This window comes from Synchiropus splendidus, chromosome 2 (assembly GCF_027744825.2).
Source record: "Synchiropus splendidus isolate RoL2022-P1 chromosome 2, RoL_Sspl_1.0, whole genome shotgun sequence".
NCBI lineage: Eukaryota > Metazoa > Chordata > Actinopteri > Syngnathiformes > Callionymidae > Synchiropus > Synchiropus splendidus.
In genome coordinates, this window is record NC_071335.1 from 17,819,569 (window position 1) to 17,836,746 (window position 17,178).

General features: G+C 43.5%; 1 protein-coding gene and 1 long non-coding RNA gene across 5 annotated transcripts; one reads left to right on the forward strand and one right to left on the reverse strand.

The window, feature by feature from the left end:
• Positions 1 to 1,332: 1,332 nt before the first annotated feature.
• On the reverse strand, positions 1,333 to 16,913 carry LOC128754719 (bMERB domain-containing protein 1-like). 4 transcript variants are annotated; one of them, XM_053857547.1, is made up of 6 exons: positions 16,499 to 16,913; positions 7,513 to 7,633; positions 6,043 to 6,116; positions 3,851 to 3,965; positions 3,689 to 3,771; positions 1,333 to 3,619 (listed from the first exon to the last, which is right to left on the reverse strand). In XM_053857547.1, the coding sequence occupies exons 1-6, from the start codon at positions 16,866 to 16,868 to the stop codon at positions 3,501 to 3,503; spliced, it is 882 nt and encodes a 293-aa protein (XP_053713522.1). In that variant the 5' UTR covers positions 16,869 to 16,913; the 3' UTR covers positions 1,333 to 3,500. The 4 variants fall into 4 exon arrangements, with proteins under 4 accessions (XP_053713522.1, XP_053713519.1, XP_053713521.1 ...); XM_053857544.1 differs by lacking the exon at positions 16,499 to 16,913 and adding an exon at positions 11,347 to 11,616; XM_053857546.1 differs by lacking the exons at positions 1,333 to 3,619; positions 3,689 to 3,771; positions 3,851 to 3,965; positions 6,043 to 6,116; positions 7,513 to 7,633 and adding exons at positions 12,060 to 13,819; positions 14,804 to 14,829; positions 15,863 to 15,933.
• On the forward strand, positions 11,469 to 13,441 carry LOC128754720 (uncharacterized). The gene is made up of 3 exons (XR_008413963.1): positions 11,469 to 11,914; positions 12,513 to 12,571; positions 12,931 to 13,441. It is a non-coding gene; the product is annotated as an uncharacterized LOC128754720 (long non-coding RNA).
• Positions 16,914 to 17,178: the final 265 nt, after the last annotated feature.

The window sequence follows — 17,178 nt, forward strand, 5'->3', positions numbered from 1 at the left end:
GTTCTCCTTTCAATCCCATTTTCAAAGGAATTTTGCTGGAGTGAGAACAAAAATGAATTTATTGCATTTGTCTCTTCAAACAAAAAATCTAGAGTCTGGGGTTTCTGCTGCCACTTTCTCTTCGACAGACGACCTTTGTGGATTCCGACCAATACTTGATTTCAATTTGAGAATGATGAACGCCCACCATGTTTTAGGTACTGCATTTATACACGTGGATGAAACGCACCGACACAGTGACGACTAGCTGAGTGGCAAAACTTTCTCTCACAGCTGCTGCTCTTAGTTCAGGTTCCACCAGTGAGGAACATTTGTCCCAATAAATATATGCACATCTGCATAGTTTTGTTTCATGTCATAGTTCTGGTTTCTTTGGGAACAGAATTTGATTTGTACGCACACATAAAAAAAAATACTCTGTGAGACTTCAGTGTCTTTCGCGGCCTGCCATTGTTTAACAACCCCGGATCGGACAAACTTTGTTGAAGGGACCAAACTATTTTGTGTTAATAAATATCACGAGCATTACATTGTTGTTTTGTCTTCTCTTTGGGAATGAATTTTGCGTTTAAAATGGTGGAATGCATCTTGACTTTGAACAGTTTATTTGGGGATGATTTCAACTGAACTATCCCACTAAAGTGCACAGTAGAGGATCCAAGTATATTTGACCACTGGTTTTCGTAAAAGGGGCTATTGGTAGTGATGGCTAGATGAGGTTTCTTGAAACCTTGATCTGATTTTCAGAGGCCACTAGATGGCACTGTCTGCTGTAAAATGTTTGGATGTGGGAAGGTAATGCAGTAAAACCTCACATCATTTCTAAACCAAGAGCGAAATCCTGTGGCCTCTGAAAATCAGGACACTGTTTCATCAACCCTGCAATACTGTTTCATCTACCCATCACTAGCTGTTGGACCCATTCGCTGTTTCTGTTCTAACCTTCTCGTGACCCCACTAGAAGGTTTGAACAGAAACCTTCTAGTACTCCTTGGTACTTGGAAATGATCATTTAGAAGTTATTAATGAATGAATACAGATGAGTCACTAAAAAAATATGCTAAATAAATGACTAAATGCATACTAATATGTTTTATGTTGACTATATAGTCAATATTTAATGGAAAGTGTTTTAAAATATGCTTGACTTGCATTGAGAGTAGTTGAGTTAAGGAGATAAAAATGAACCTCTTAAGAAGAGTTTCTCAATCAGTCATTTTTTTTTTTTGTCCCCCAGTGTTTTTGGTTTGTCATCATGGTGTCGTTGCACACGGTAGCAAAAGCATCTGAGCTGGAGATTTTAACAAGATAAAGAACATGCTGAAACAACAGTCGAGAAAGAAGCTCTTTTATTTAAACACTAAAATACAGGTAGTTCCAGCTTATTCTGCATATTTGTTGAATATCCACTAAAGGACAGAGTCTATACTGACCACTACAGGAGGGAAAGAGATTGTTTGGTAGACAAGTCACAAAGGCCACGTTCACATTCACAAAGTAACTCAAGTATGGAGCTGTTTTTACCTCTTCATGCATCGATCCCCGTTCGGTGTTTGTTTTAAATGGTCATGAGTTCTAGCATTTGTCTGAGGCTCTCAACTATTATTGATCCTGAAGTGGGGATGAGCTTTTTGAAACTGTCAAAGTCACTGGTTGGTTTTACGTTAATGTGAATTACAGAGGTTTCCCATCATGTTATTAGAGTCAAGTTTAAGAAAACAGCATCACTGTGGTTCACCGCCGACTACGCCTCTTAACAGCTGAGACACTTTCTGTTCCCTTCTTTCACAATTCCTTTCCAGCTGGTTTTTGACATTTCTAATCTGCATTTGCTTGAAAGTAATATGAAGGGTTTTTTTTTTTTTCCAGTGTAGGACACATCTGTCCCCGGCACATACTGTATATTTGGATCAAAGCCTGTCTGGCATTTTCTTTTCTGCCCTTCAACTGTCTTGGTCCTCAGTTCTCAAGAAAAATGGGCCTCATCTCCAAGGGTATCTGAGGCAGAGCTAGAAGAAGCATCTTGACTGTCCTGTTTTCACTTCAAAGCTCTGGGGCCAAAGAAAAACATCACTTTCAAAATTCCATGTACACAGGGACAATGGCCACTTGTGAGCAGGCAAGGTTTATTGTGTCCCATTCACTATTGATGGGTTGATGTGGTTTCATGAAACAGTGTCCTGATTTTCTGAGGGACTCTAGATGGCACTGTCTGCTCTGACATGTTTTGACTCGACAACTCATGAAATGAAACATCATTTCTAAACCAAGAGCGCCATCTAGTAGCCTCTGAAAAGTAGCACACTGTTTTGCCGACCCTGCACTACTGTTTCATGATGCCTCATCTACCCATCACCAGCATTGGTTTAACTTTGAACGTGGAAACGGGCGTAAGTAAGGACAGACTGGAGGAACCACAGAAGAAGATGGCAAAGCATGTTGTACGTCCTTAGTGACTGACGCCAACCTTGCCGGCTAACAGTCCACTATATATCAACAACAAAAGAAGAAGAAAATGTACGCTGCTAAAGCACGAGGGAGACCTTATCTTAAGTGGACTTCACAGCACCCAAGTTGCTAGCTTGAGAGCTCGCACATAAAAAGATAATAAAGTGAAGTAGCTGCAAGCTAGCATACTGTCAGTGGTCAAGTTTTGGCAGCCATCTTCACATTTATCCTGGCCTCCCGCTTCAGCTGTCTCTGGCCACATGTCAACGTCCTATGGAGTTTTCTTATGAGCAGATTGTGATGTACCGTCGCGGCCTACCATCTGTCCATAAGCTGCTCAGTAACCGAGCATCTAACAGGACTGGCTAGAAGACCAAAAAACCCACAGAGGCTTCTGCGCATTTGCGTCAACAAAGTCAGGATCACGTGAAATATTCGCCACAGAATCAATGTAATGTGAACGTGGCCGAAGAATCCTGAACACACAGGAAAGTACATACTATCTACTGTAGGCATTTACAAGAAAATTGCATTCGTTGTGGCTATAAAAACATGAGACCAGACCCGAAAGACGTCTCTGAAGTCAAACCGAAAGATGATTCAAATGTCGCTCCGTCCACTCACATGTTGGGATGAGGCTGTCGCGTTGTGTGGAATTTGTGCTACAAACACTCTCGTGGTTTGATCTCAGGAGCTTTTACGAAGTTATGCTAATGGTTATCGCTCCAATCCAAACGTAAGTTGGCTCCGACGTTCTTGAGAATTTTTCTTTAATCGCCTAGTTTAAAAACAAAACAAGCTTAGCTTTTGGGAAACGCTGACAGATTCTATCCACGACAGTAGACGTGATCAAAGCAACAGTCCAACAGAGATCAAGCACTTGATGTCAGTTACTAAAATACTGTTTCATTCACAAACAAAAGGTCATGTGGTGAACTGCTTTTAATATTCCAGAAAACCAGAACATCGACTTCTGGATTTCTGTGCTTCTTTAAAAGGTATTTATGTTTTCACTCGAGTGATCCAGAACGCACGGTGTGATGTCTGAAGTGTTACATGATGGCACACTGGGTGGCGCCGCAGCAGTCTTTGATGATGGCCGCTCCAGATTTGGTGATGAAGGGCTTGTTGGGTGGAGGCTCGGGCACCTGTCTCTTCGGTTTAGGTGGGCCTTCAGGATAGAACGGGAAACCACAGTGAGTGTTTGTAGAAATTTACCCAATCGTTTTCCAGCGCTCACTTTGTTTCGCTTTCAGTTTCTTCTCCAGCGGCATCAGCTTCTGCCGCAGGAACTCGGCCATCTCCTTGTCCTCCTCTTGTTCCCTGCGCACAGGAAGTGACCAATGAGCATCAGAGCCATATTTAGAAAACGCGTCCCAAAACTCTGATTCATCCGCCACACCTTCGTCTTTCCACCTCTGCGTCATCCACCAGGAAATCTCTCTTCTGCACCAGTTTGTGGATCTTCAGGATCAGCTCTTCTTCTCGCTGCTTTTGCTTCTTTGTCTTGTCTTTCTCTGCAGTGAAGGGAGTGTTCAATGATCATGTGGGTCTCCGGGTCGGTTACGCTACATTTACGTAATGCATTGCAGACATATCTCAAGATCACGATAGTTCACAAACTAAGCATCGTGAGTGAGACTTCCAAGATACTTCTTTTTTTGTTTTTCCAGGTGTCCACCTTCTATTTTCCACAGCTTTGAATGAGGCTGAATGGATGGATGTGTAAACTGTCCTTGCACTAGTGGCTTATGATGGGTTTTCAATGTGACCGCTACCTGTCATAAACAGATTTATCAAAAACTATGCGATCTGATGGTCATGTCACACCTTTACAAGCTCAACAGCCGTCTACACACAAAACTGGAGACTCACCAACCGCCTATTGTTCTTAGGACCAACCTGTTCTCCTCAGTCCAGGAAAGTGCAAAGAATGAACCGTCTATACCAGTGCTGTTAACCTTAACCATGCTATACTCTGAATTCTTTTCTAGGAAGAAGTAAACGTTTTGCCCCACTCTCTGTCGCCTCCGTAAATAGTATCATGTCTATAAAATTATTATAAGTACACCTCTGTATAACATTGTATCCCTGTTAACATGAAAGGAAAAAAAGAAATAAAGAACAAATATAGATTAACTTACAATAGTGTTTTTGTCTGTAACACAAAAGACTTAAAATGCATCAATTTTTCAGACATTTAAAAAACTGGATGTGCAATTGTACTTTATGCGGCAAAAAAGTATGTTCCCCAAGGTCACATGTGCCCCCTCCCGGCATGCTGCTCCACAGCTGTCCAGTAGATCCTTGTCTGTACTGTGGTGGCTATGAACCACACTTGGTGTGATGTCATCAACAAGCGACACCCCGGATTTATTTTCCAGGCTGGAAAATTGTTTTTTATTTAGGAAACCTTCATTTGAAGTGTCATGAAATGAGGGGAAAAAATATCCCTGCGTGAAAGTGCTTCGTATGATGTCGCCAGAATGTGGCAGCCCAAACACACTGCTGTTGCCTAGATACGCGCATCTATCACCTCGCAGTCAAACGTGTGAAAAATCACTTTCTGAACTACGTAGCGTATTAATCATGTCGCCAAAAATTACTTCTAGCTTTTCATGATTAAATATTCATACAAAACATTGCATCAATGATTGTATATAAGTATATTAATAATTGTATAGAAAAGCTACAAGGGTTATTTAAATATAACACTGCAAAGAATTGACCGTTCTGCTTGGCTCGACTGCAGCGAGTCAGGATCTCTGCCGTGTACTGACACTGACAGCCCAACCTCATCCTTCTGTTGATCTCACTTGTATTTATTCAGACTTGTGTAAATTCCAGTGACACAACTCATGCTGAGCTACTCCAGTAATGCAAGCGATGCTCAGGTCAGCGACTGTGCTGCTTTGCATTCCCCAGACGCCACTTTGACTCTGCTCACTCTGCCTGAAAGAAACAATTGCGCTCGGACTTGGTGAACCGATCGTGTTTGACAAGTCACTGCTGAGTTTGTTGCGCCTGAATGTGTGGTGAATTTTTTTTTTTTTTTTCCTCCGAAGAGTTTCTCACGTGGTGTTATTGAGAATCCCAATGATAGATGAGAACCAGCTGATGCATGTGGCGTCCTGCTTCATGTGTGTCCTTGAACACAACACCGGCCAATCCAGCTCACACTCGAGCTTCTCTGCTGTTGCCAGGTCCTTTTGTCTGTTGAAGCTCTGACGTCAGTCTGCGCTCACGCTGGGTTCTGGGCCTCACCACAGTGGACCTGAGCCCCAGTCTCAAACACCCCGAATCAGTGAAGCTATTTTTTTATTTCATTCATATCAGTCACAAAATGTTTATGCCCCTGCATGCGTTTATCCTGCCTTGTGGGGACCAGATCTGGACACAACACTATCCTTGTGGGGACCTTAGGCCTTTGTAAGCATCATTTGGCTGAAAGTTAAGCCTGAATTTGAGGATAAAGATGTTGAATATAATAAATAATTGGGTTTAAGTTTAAGATGAGGACATCCCCACAAGGATCGCTATACAAGCATATATGTGCGTGTGTGTGTGTGTGTGCGTGTGCGTGTGTATATATACCTGGAACGGCAACAATCAGCCGCAGCTCCTGCTTCAAGCTCATGATGTCTTTGCAGAGCTGAATGTCATCCATCCTGCAAGTGAAGCAGAAACTTCCTTTCATGACCCTCCAGGGAATAGAGCGGGTCCCAGGTATGTAGGCTGAGAGACAGGGAGCATTTTCCTCTGGTTGTGGGGGCAGAAGCCGATGTTGGGAAGCCCTGACTTCCCTGTCTCCACTTCTTGGACTAGGAAAGCCTCTATCAAACATTGCTCAGTGGCTTTCACTGGCTCCTCTTGTGAAAGTTGTGCACCCCCAGACCAGTCCCACATGCACCCCCCCACCCCCTCCCCTCAGCCTGCCTCTCTGCAGACCAGCGACAGACCTCAAACATGTCTATCTCTCTGTCGTGGAGCGGTGGATGACTCATCCACTGCCTCCTCCCAGGCTTCTCTTTCCACAGTGATGAGGGTGTGTGTGTGTGTGTGTGTGTGTGTGTGTGTGTGTGTGTGTGTGTGTGTGTGTGTGTGTGTGTGTGTGTGTGTGTGTGTGTGTGTGTGTGTGTGTGTGTGTGTGTGTGTGTGTGTGTGTGTGTGTGTGTGTGTGGGGTAAAGAACGAGGACTTTCCTGACAAATGAGGTACTAAAACGACTGAAACACTCTCAGAGCGACGTGATACTACAGCTGAACTGAAGTCAATAGCTTGGGTTTTAGTTCTAAAGACAAGAAGTACTTCACTGGTGAGCCGATGTCGATGCAGAGCAGGAGTCGGTGAGTTCATCACATGACTCATCCTCGCGCTTCAAAAGAAGTAAAAACAGTTTCTCAGCCGACATAAATCGACGCGTGAAAGCGCTAATGAGTCTCACTTCTAGTCGAGAGAAAAGTTTTGAATTCGCTTCACACCTAGTCTGCTGTCCAAATTCAGAGACCACTTAGCTGTGAGACTGTCGGTCCCCGCAGCTGGGAGAGGGTACAGTCTTTGTAAGACAGACGTAATCCAGGCGTGTCCAAAGTATGGCCCAGGGGCCCTGTGCAGCCCATCATCAGAACTGATGGACCCCACATCCTCCAAAAAGCCAGTTACACAACATGCTAATGCTAACTGCTAACTCCTGTGTCTGTCACGAGTTTTCAAGTTTGTTTTGGTGAAGCTTCATATGGCTCTCCATCTATTGTAGACTTTCCTGAGGTCGAGAACATATTCTTAAACTTGTATTTGAGTATCGTGCTTAATTTAGTAGACATACATAGTACATTTTCATAATATGCTTTCGTTTCTTGCGGTGCAAAGCTGTGACTCACAGATGTGATCGATTAGTCCAGACACTGCTAGTGTGTGGAACTGTGACTCAAAACTGTGTTTACTGTTTCAGTTGCCTTTGTCGGCATGATAGTAAAGGTTAACAACCACCTCCCTATCGTTCCCATCTTCCATGTTTTTTTTAATGGAGTATGTCCTGACTGTCCGGGTGAGTGGTGTGACTCACATGAAGCGCAGCTCTGACTCCCGGCGAACAAGGACCTCCCGCAGACGTTGGATTCGAGCCATCTCCACCTCGATCTCCTCCGGAGACATGGTGCTCTCTGCCATGGACACATCGGAGTGACCTTAGATGCAAGGAGATGATAAGAAGAGGGCGCTATAGAGGCCCCACTGAGACAGGTACATGGTGCCTGGCGCTATGAATCCTTCTCCCCACAGACTTCTGTGTGAGATGAAAAGGATTCCACTGTTCTGTCTTCTATGAAGTGGCTGAGCTTGTCTCAGTGGGATTTCACAGACCGACATGTCAGGAGTGTGTTTCACCTGTGCAGAGGGACATTTCAGTTGAACGTGCAGCGGAAGCAGATGTGTGTTTTTCCACCGTTGAGAGAAGGTTTTTGGTCTGAAGAAGGTGGTAAAGGAAGACACCATTCATCAGGCGGTGTGGTGGACTTGTGGCTGGTTGCCCTCACTGACCATGGGTCAATTATACTGACCAGACACTGACTGTGCTGAGCAACAACTTGTCATGCGACTGGATTTCAACTCAAAGCAATGCAATTCACATACGACTCTGCTGTACTGTGGGGCAGCCCTGGACGGATCATGTGTCCATCACACGTCACGCATGGGAAGTGACATCGCAGGAAGAACATAGCTTTCCAAACTCAAACCCTCAACCTCATTTTTATCAGACTGCATTTACTGTTTTTATTTCTTTTTCTTTTACTTTTTTTAATTTATATTACATGATGTGTTTTAGGTATGTTTTTCTTTTCTGTGTGTTATCTTTTTATAGTATTTCATTGTATCATAAGCCATTTGTTTTTTATTTAGTATATTCCATTTGTATGCCTTGTTTCTGTGAGTGTTTGATTTTTGTGTGTTATTTTGTGTATTATTAGCAGCTTTTGTGTGTTTTTGTGCTCTTTTTTCTGCTATTTTTGTGACTTCTTGGTCATGATTTTTTTTTTTTTTTCACATTTTTGTAGTCTGCGGTGTTAAACACTGGTGCCACGTCCACACTGCCATTACCATGCAACCAACCAACCAAATAAATAACCAAAAGGCTACTATAAATAAGCAAATAATTCTGGTTTATAGTTCTGATTTGAGGAAAACGCTTCCATTCTTCTTCAAAACTAGATAATAAGTAAAAAAAATAAAGAAGGAATGGGAGGAATAATAAATAAAAACAACTGTTTTTTTCCCCTTTCCCTTAAAAACTGAATTGTTTTTCAGTGTGTCTAGTTGGCAGAGGCGGATGTGAAGAGGAGCTCTCCAGCTCATTGCAATTTCTCTTCTCATGGAAACCATACTGCGAGGAGCATTACACTTACGCCAGAAGTTTATCACCGTGGCAACATCATGACCCGCCTCAGTAACAGCCTCATGTACATGAACATAACAGCTAGGTTGTTAAGTGAAACGCTGCAAGACTCACCATGCAGTTTTGGGGTGAAGATGAAGAGGACTTGTGACACCAGTCAAGATCCCGGGCGCCTGTTGCTAAGTCTGCAGTGCGTCGTCAGTACCAGCTGCAGCTCTCAGAGATACAGTGGCTCTGGTCTATTTTTAGCTAAATGTATTGCTTGCCATTATCGAACATTCACAACTACAGAGTTCCTCACAAGCACCTATTCTTCTGTCACCTCTTGCTTTTCTCACACGGGGCAACACGTCTTTGGGCTGCCAGGTCGTGATGTCATCTCCGCCACTGACATCCCCTCAACTTTCAACCATTCAAGAAGTACTCAATGTTCTGTGGCCAGAGTGGAAGTTAGCTTTTACATACCTTTTGTGTACTTGAGCAAACCACTGTTTCGAGTAGATTTGATGGTCTTTAGTCCTGCACCTTTCTTGGATGCATCCTCTATCATGAGTTATGGATTCCACAACACACATTCTTCACCTTTATTTAAGTGGAAAGCGATGCAAGTGTAAACAAAGATGTGCCTCATAATTCCGTGGCTAAATATAGCATACTTATGTGGGTGCCTGTGGCTCCTAGCACAAAAGAGGCCCTATCTTTTGCAACTTAAGATGCTCCTAGATTTCACTGTTGACACTTTGTAGTAGTGCTGAAGCTTGCGGTCCATATCTGGCCCCCGGGCCTTGTGTTTGACACTAGTGCCAGAAGTAATGTCTTTTTCAGACGGATATTCTAGATGCTATCTCAATTCATATTTTGCGCTTTCTGTCTGCTTCAATAATTGACTTGCACGTATGATTTTTGTGACTTTGGTTTTCAACATCAACCGAAAGCGCAGAAGTGAGGGATTCTCTGATCTCTCTTCAGTGGAATCCAGCGTCTTCACCCAGCACAAACTGCAGTGTGGATCAATGGACGGGGCTGACTCACCACACAGACAGGCTTCGCAGCTCATCACCGCTACCCAGTTATCACCCCAAAACCAGCCTTCCTGCCACAGTGCAGTGGGCTCCAGCAACCTCCAGATGTGGAGCGGCAGATGTCAACACGTGACACCTCCTGCATCACACTGACAACACCGACAGCTGGATGGCAGGGGAGCCAAACGTGTGTGAGGTCTTGAAACCATGTGCGTGTTCATGTCTAAAAATAAACCGCATCAATTTCCCTCTCCAACTCGACAGGGAAGTTAGACCTGTCTTCTTGGGATGGAAATTCCGCAGTCTTTCCGCTTCAAACAATGGCCAGCACAGGGGTGTCACTGGACTGTTGTGGTTTAAATATTTTAGAAGTTGACCCATTCGTCTTCTAACTTTTACTTCCTGCCTCCTGGCATCACTCCCAGTGGAGCTAACAGGCTTCAGAGCTTCATGCAGCCATTCATACGTTTCTGCAGCTCCTCCACTTTTCATTGGTTCGGAGAAGACACCTAGCATTTCGGGGGGTAGCTTCTCACGCCAGGAAAAATGAATATTATTAATAAAATGCCTTCTTATTATTCTAATCCTCATAGATTTTGGTGAGAAACTGTGTATTTTTTCCCTAAATTAATTTTCTTTCTCAATTATGATGGAAGGGTAAAAAAAAGGGCTGCATGAAAGACGCTCAAAAATATGTCCCCACCCTTTCTTTGAGCTAAAACTGTAGCGTTTGCGATGGACGTCAAAGGGATTGTAACCAACGACAGTACAAGGTGAGAGTAGGAATGTAAACGTTTCATCATGGTTTGTCCCACGATGAAACGGCTGTCCCTGTTGCTGTATCCTCAACACTGAATCTCTTCACCTGACTACCGGTGAAGCTGGGGAGCCTGGAGCCTACTCCACTTTGCACTTTGGTTTTAGACAAAGATGGTGTTGGTCCGTCTTGGACTCCTTCTTTCGAAAAACTGACTTGAGCTTTGTGAACTGAAAAACAACTTTCCGTTTTTGCCTGCTTGTTTGGTTTGTTTACGTCCGGTTTTTGGGTCCAACTCCAGCTAAACAGGTCCCAGGTCTATGTCTTGTGCATGAAATTTGGATGGAGGTTCACATTTTAATCACATCAGAATGGCATGCACACATCCATTCTGATAAAGATTTCTCCAGAGCTTTCATCCTCCGGGCCCCTCTTTATCCCTTCCTCTCATCTGTGCACACACACACGTGGTGTTGAGTTATCAAGGATCTTTAGGAACTTTATTGATGCTGTAAGAACAAGATTAGACGTTTATATGTCTGAGATTGAGATTGTGTTTTTGTATTTGTTTTGTATGATTCGAAAGTTGTTTTCCGAGAACCACAATGGCACGTTGAATAGGCCGAGTGGATGTGGGGTGACCATCCTTTCACAGTCAATGGTGACGATACAAAGGCTTTGAAAGTTTGCTCGTGTTAAAGAAAACGTCACCTCGGTGTCGTCGCTCACCTTTATCCGTCGTCCAGGCGCTGGTTTGGGACACGGCGCCGTAGCTCCGCAGCGTTTGCTCGGTGTCCGAGAAGGATTTCTTCAGCTCCATGTCGAGTCCGAGACCCAGCCGCGGAGAATGCGAGTGTGAGTGGGAGGCAGACGGGGATCGGTGGCGTGTGTTTGCTTGCTTCCGCCTTTCTTCTTTCATACAAGAGTCCAGCGAGCCGAGACGTGGAGCATCTTCATTCGGAACCGAAGCCTTTCGCTGGTGGAGACAGATGATGCAGCGAGCATGCGCAGTGCGCCCAGACTCCGAAGACACCCACTGACGCTGCGGTGACGTCAACGTGGGTTCGTCAACCGAGCATCAGTTTTAGGTGCTGGATATGAATTATTCCTCCGATTTGAATTAACCTAAACAGCTTTTTAAGCCCCCAGATCTGCCATGAAACAATGACTCCCAGTTTAGAGGATGTATTTGCACCTGTGTGGAATCACGATGAAGTAATAAAAAGGAGAGTCAGAGCTGGCACTGACTCACGAGGCCAATTTTTTGGGCGTCCCGCCGTCAAAAGATCGGCTGAAGGTGAGTAAACTAGTTTTTGAAAGGTGTTTAATAATCCTTAGCTCGATGGTCAGAGGATTTCATGGAAGATTATTTGAGGATATGAGTCATATTTGAAGCTTCTTCTCGAAAAGACACGCGGCAAAAACGTTATATTTCCCAACTGTATAAATTACTTTATTAAAATATTTGAACATTAGTGCAATCTTAACACAAAAAAAATCACAATTTCAAACCTAATGTTTCACTCAACATTCTGCCAAAAACTTTTTTTTTAACTGATATAACAGGTCACACAAGGAAGTAACAACACACCTTCAAATAAATTTGTGTTACAGGAGGACAGAGGAAAGATGTTAATAGCTGGTATGAATTATTCAAAAGGCTCAAGGAGGAAACACATGTGGTCGGGAATAAATAAAGGTTGAAGAGGTGATCAGTCAGGCTGTCATGACTGAACAAATGAGAAGATCAACTTCTCAGTAGCACCATAACATATGAGTCTATTAAGATACGGTGGCAGAGCCCAGGATGCTTGTTTACGGGATGAAAGAATAAGCAAAATAGCCAAAGGATATTTGGCCAGAAAACTGCCTAAAAACAGTGCATCCTCTTGCAGCCAGAGGAAGTAGAATGAAAAAGGAAGACATCATCACACCGATATACAAGAGATAGCAGGTGGGTGAAATCCTGAATTCAACATTTCCAGCTGAGAACAGACGTAAATGATCAAGTACATTCAAATAATGTCAATCTTCAAGTGTTCAGAAGTCGCACATCTTGTTCCAAGGTAACATAATATCTGACAATGCTTGGCATGTTGGACGACAGTCTCTGAGGCACGGAGGATCCACCTGCAGCACTGGGGCTACATGCTGTGTGGTGCAGGAGTTTTAAGTGTGCGCTGCTCTGGAACATTTTCTTCCTCTTCACCAATGTCAAATTCCTGTCACCGCAACTCAGCACTTCATAACGGGCTAATAATAGACTACAGTCTGTGATACACTGGTGAGTTCCATTTAAATTGATGGTTGCAGATAGTCCAACCCTGCAACAAACAGTCGGTGCACCACGACCTTCGGGGACGGGGCAACCTCAGGAAAAAAGGATGAGATGCAGCGACATGATGACACAACTGAATCAGGATGGATCACAACAACAAAGGAAGACAAACCTAGAAAGGAAAATGTGTGTAGCAAAGTGATGTGTTATTGTATTAATGACACTTGAATAGACACCTATAGAGTGGAACCTTATCAATATATTAATTCTAAATAAATATTTAAGGTTTGAAATGCACCTTTTATAATTTACAGTGGATGCTAACCAAGGTGCATTAGATCTAAGGTGCTGAACAAAGTAAGTATTTTAACTGTGATAGATAATTTGTTGGTGTTTGTGGAAGGGCTTTTTCGTTTGACACTGCATGTTATATTAGATAAGCCACTGATATGTAATGGAACAGTTATGAAGATATTTTGTAACAACAGCAATGGAGAGTCTGCTGCGGAACAGTGAGGTAACTGAATTTGTCAGTGCATAAATAGTACTACGGACATTCATTAAAACAGCAAATAAAATGAAGTTGCAGAAAGCTCAATTTGGCCTTTGACCCCAGCAGGAGTCACTAAGATCTGCTGGTACAGCAGAAGAGCACAGGACTGTCTCTGTCTGAGCCACTTTGGGATTGTACTTCGATCACTTCTGCTTGGACGCCGCTGCTTCGTCCACTCTGGGCTGCGAGTCCGGCTTCTCTGCGGTGGGATTTACCCCATCCTGTTTCGAGGGAAACATCCAGGCGAGGGCGGCGCTGGCTGTGCCGTCGCCACTCTGACGTGAGAAGCAGAGGAAAGTGGCCCAGACGAACGCACAGCAGCCGGTGAAGGTGGTCCGCACATACAGAGGCACCAAGGCGAAGTTGAGGAACTGAAAGACAAAGAATATGATGCTGAATACATAGTTATGAACATATCTTTTTTTCCCCACATTGTACTTATTTCAGATGAGCAAGGTCAGACCTGAACTCAGCTTTGATGACATCCAAAAAGTGCAACTTATTAAAATGACTTCACTAAAAAAGAGGTGTGATCTGAAAAAAGAGATGTGATCTCTCCTTTTATTTTTCCCTTCATCACCTGAAGCAATGTGTGAATATATGCAGCAAAGTGACCGCTGACTGAGGCAGTACTGCACTTCCTAAAGCTGGGACATCTGAAATTCACTGTTTAGTGAAGTTTTCTTGCCTCACTGACCACGAAAGAGGCATAAAAACAAGTGGCACCTTCATATCATATGGAGTTGGAGATACTGTGTGTGTGTGTCCCTCCACAGATAATAAATGTTCTGGCTTGACTCCGCCCCCATGCTCCAACCTTCGCACTGTCCTGAAATCCACTGTCCGCACACACATGCTCTGTTCAGGAATCTGGTTGAACTTAAGACCTTGTGCTCTGCGCACCAGTTTAGCCTGCCTGCACCAGAGTTCTATAATTTAATGCATATAAGTCTTAATTTCTTCTGCGCCGTCATGTTTTTCACTCCTCTCTATCAGACTCTTCCACATGTTCATCCGCTTTCTAAAATAAATAGCGACACTATTGCTCACAGTGGTACCTCAAATTGCCTCTTTGTACGACCCACACCTTGATCGTAAATGGAAACTAGCTCTGTTAAAAATGTAGCAAGACTTCGGCAATAATTGACAGCTGAGGCTGAAAGGTTTTCCCCAGTGAGGGGAAGTTAAGTAAGGAAAAGCATATCTTTCACCAATCAGTACAGTCATATGTGAATAAACGCACATGCAATATCATAAGAAACTATTAAACGATGCAGAGATCTTCAACTGAAGAAATGGTTGTTCCCAGCATCATTAAAGCAAGAAAGTAATCCGTGTTTAGAGTGTAGACTTACCTGCATGAATGGCCAGAACATGAGACCTGTCTAGAAAAAAACAAAAAAAGTTAATTTTTTGCAGTGCAAGCAATCCTCCTTTTTTGGTATGTAAATCATTGTTGCAAATATTCAATAGAAGAAAAAATAAATAAATAAATAAATATATATATATATATATATATATATATATATACAGTGGTACCTCGGTTTTAAAACGTCTTGGACTTCGAACAAATCGGAGTTCGAACAAAAATTTCGAGATTTCTTTGCTTCGGATTTCGAACAAAATCCAGAACTCGAACTCCCCCGAAAAAAGCCGGACCGATCAGCTGACCCACGACGCACTTTGATATTGTGTATAACGCAGCCTCTGTATGCAGACGTGTCCCGTTAGCTACATTTACTGACTGTTTTTTCTTCATATTGAGGTGTAAAACCTTTCCTGTCTCTGTCCCTGAGTGTCACAGGGGAGGTGCTCGCTCTCCACACCACTCCAGGGTTTGATGTCCTGTTGTGGGCTGGAGCTGGGACAGGGATGAGGCGAGTCTGGGACAGAGCGTGACTTGGTTTATGACTTTGTCACAGCCAAACTGCACAGAAGCGCACATTCAGAGCTGGACACGCACCGGGCACCTCTTCACTTCTGGAGAGACGTCACTCACTCGGCAACCCCTCCCACATGCAGCGGCCACACACATAGAGGAACAGCGCACCTGCAGCAGACACTCTACATTCACTCCTACAAAAGACTATTTTAAGGCTTGGAACGCATTCTTTCTTTTTCCATTCATTGTAATGGGAAAAATCGATTCAGATTTCAAACAAATCGCTTCTCGAACGGCAGTGTGGAACGGATTGTGGTCGAGAACCGAGGTACCACTGTATGTATATGTATATATATATATATAACTGGGTGAATACTTTTTTTTTATTTTCCATTGATTTCCAGTTGTCAGGCATAGTCTTCATCATTACGTGATCCTCTTTGTAACCCAACAGAATGGACCTCAGTTAATGTTCACTCCGTCTGCGTGTGAGTGACGACGAGGCAGGAGGGGAACAGCTGCTCTCTCTCACCTTGTATGTATTGAGGAATTTGTCTCTCCAGTCCTCCATGATGTCTTCCTTCCCCTCCAGAAAACTGACACCTTAGTATGACACAGAAAAAATGCGTCTGTACACCAGTGTGGCAGCATAAAACTTCACTTTGAATATCACAGTAAACACATTTTCCTGTTGGTTTTGCAGATAAGGAAGGTTTTAAATGAACCTTTGAGAGATGTCTTGAACAAAAGTGATGCAATATGACAGACACATTTTTAACAATTAAATAAATAAATAAACCTTAAACCTTTCTATGACATGTATGGTATATATATATATATATATATATATATATATATATATATATATACATGTCATAGAAAGGTTTAAGGTTTAAGGTATATATATATATATATATATATATATATATATATATATATATATATATATATATACAACATTTGTTTTGATTTATTATTAATAGATAGCCAACTTCGCATTCGTAATTACTAATATACAATAATAATTTCAAAGAGGTCGTTTGTCCAGTGAACACCTTTTTCCAGTGAGACCTTTCGAATACATTTGAAGAACGAAGCGCGGTGCTTCGGTCTTAACCACGAATAGCCCGGCAGCAGCAGTTTTGTCCGGCAACAGCTGACCACCGACCTGTGTAGAAGACGCTGGTGGCTAACGGCGCCGCTGTGGTCTGATCCAGGACCAGCTTCCTGAAGACCATCCCGGCGGAGTTCCCGGGGAACCTGCGCTCCAGGAAGCGCATCCAGAAGAAATTGAAGTTTCCATGGAAACTGAAGGCGATCACTGCCACATTCCGAGTCTGCCTCCAGTCCATATGCTCCCGGTGGGAAAACCACTGGTGGACGAAGTCGCCCCCCGCGAACAGACAGCCGTAAAGGGTCACGTTCGTCACCCAGGGATAGCGACGGACGTGCTTTAAAACGCCCTTCAGCATCTTTGTAGCAGACCTCCGACACAAAAAGCGAGACTGAGGCGAGCTGTGATATTGAAAACACCTCATGAAATGAGGGAATATCCGACGGGATTTTCGAAGCGGCGCATCATCCGACACTCAGCTGAGCAGAAGCACAGACCTCCGGTCGTTACGTAATCTGCGTAGAGCGTCACGTGTCAGCTGTAGTAAAGGGGGCGGGGCCAACACGCAGCCCGTCATGTTCAGCGCCGTATATTTACTGACCTCTGAGCGGTCGGGTCACACACGGCAAGAGTTCATACACTGGAACAGTGGTGCCAACTACCGTTTGACTGCAAACATTTGCACTAAACTTACCAAACATGGTGAGTTCCTTGTAAAGGTTATTGACCTTCAT

Bases quoted from the DNA above. Each gene is read 5' to 3' on its own strand.
- LOC128754719 (XM_053857547.1), bottom strand. From the start codon at position 16,868: ATGAGGTGTTTTCAATATCACAGCTCGCCTCAGTCTCGCTTTTTGTGT. The intron at 7,634-16,498 runs GTCGGTGGTCAG...CTTGCATCTAAG, and splicing joins CACCAGCGTCTTCTACACAG to GTCACTCCGATGTGTCCATG. The intron at 3,620-3,688 runs GTGAGCGCTGGA...TCTATCCTGAAG, and splicing joins GAAACTGAAAGCGAAACAAA to GCCCACCTAAACCGAAGAGA.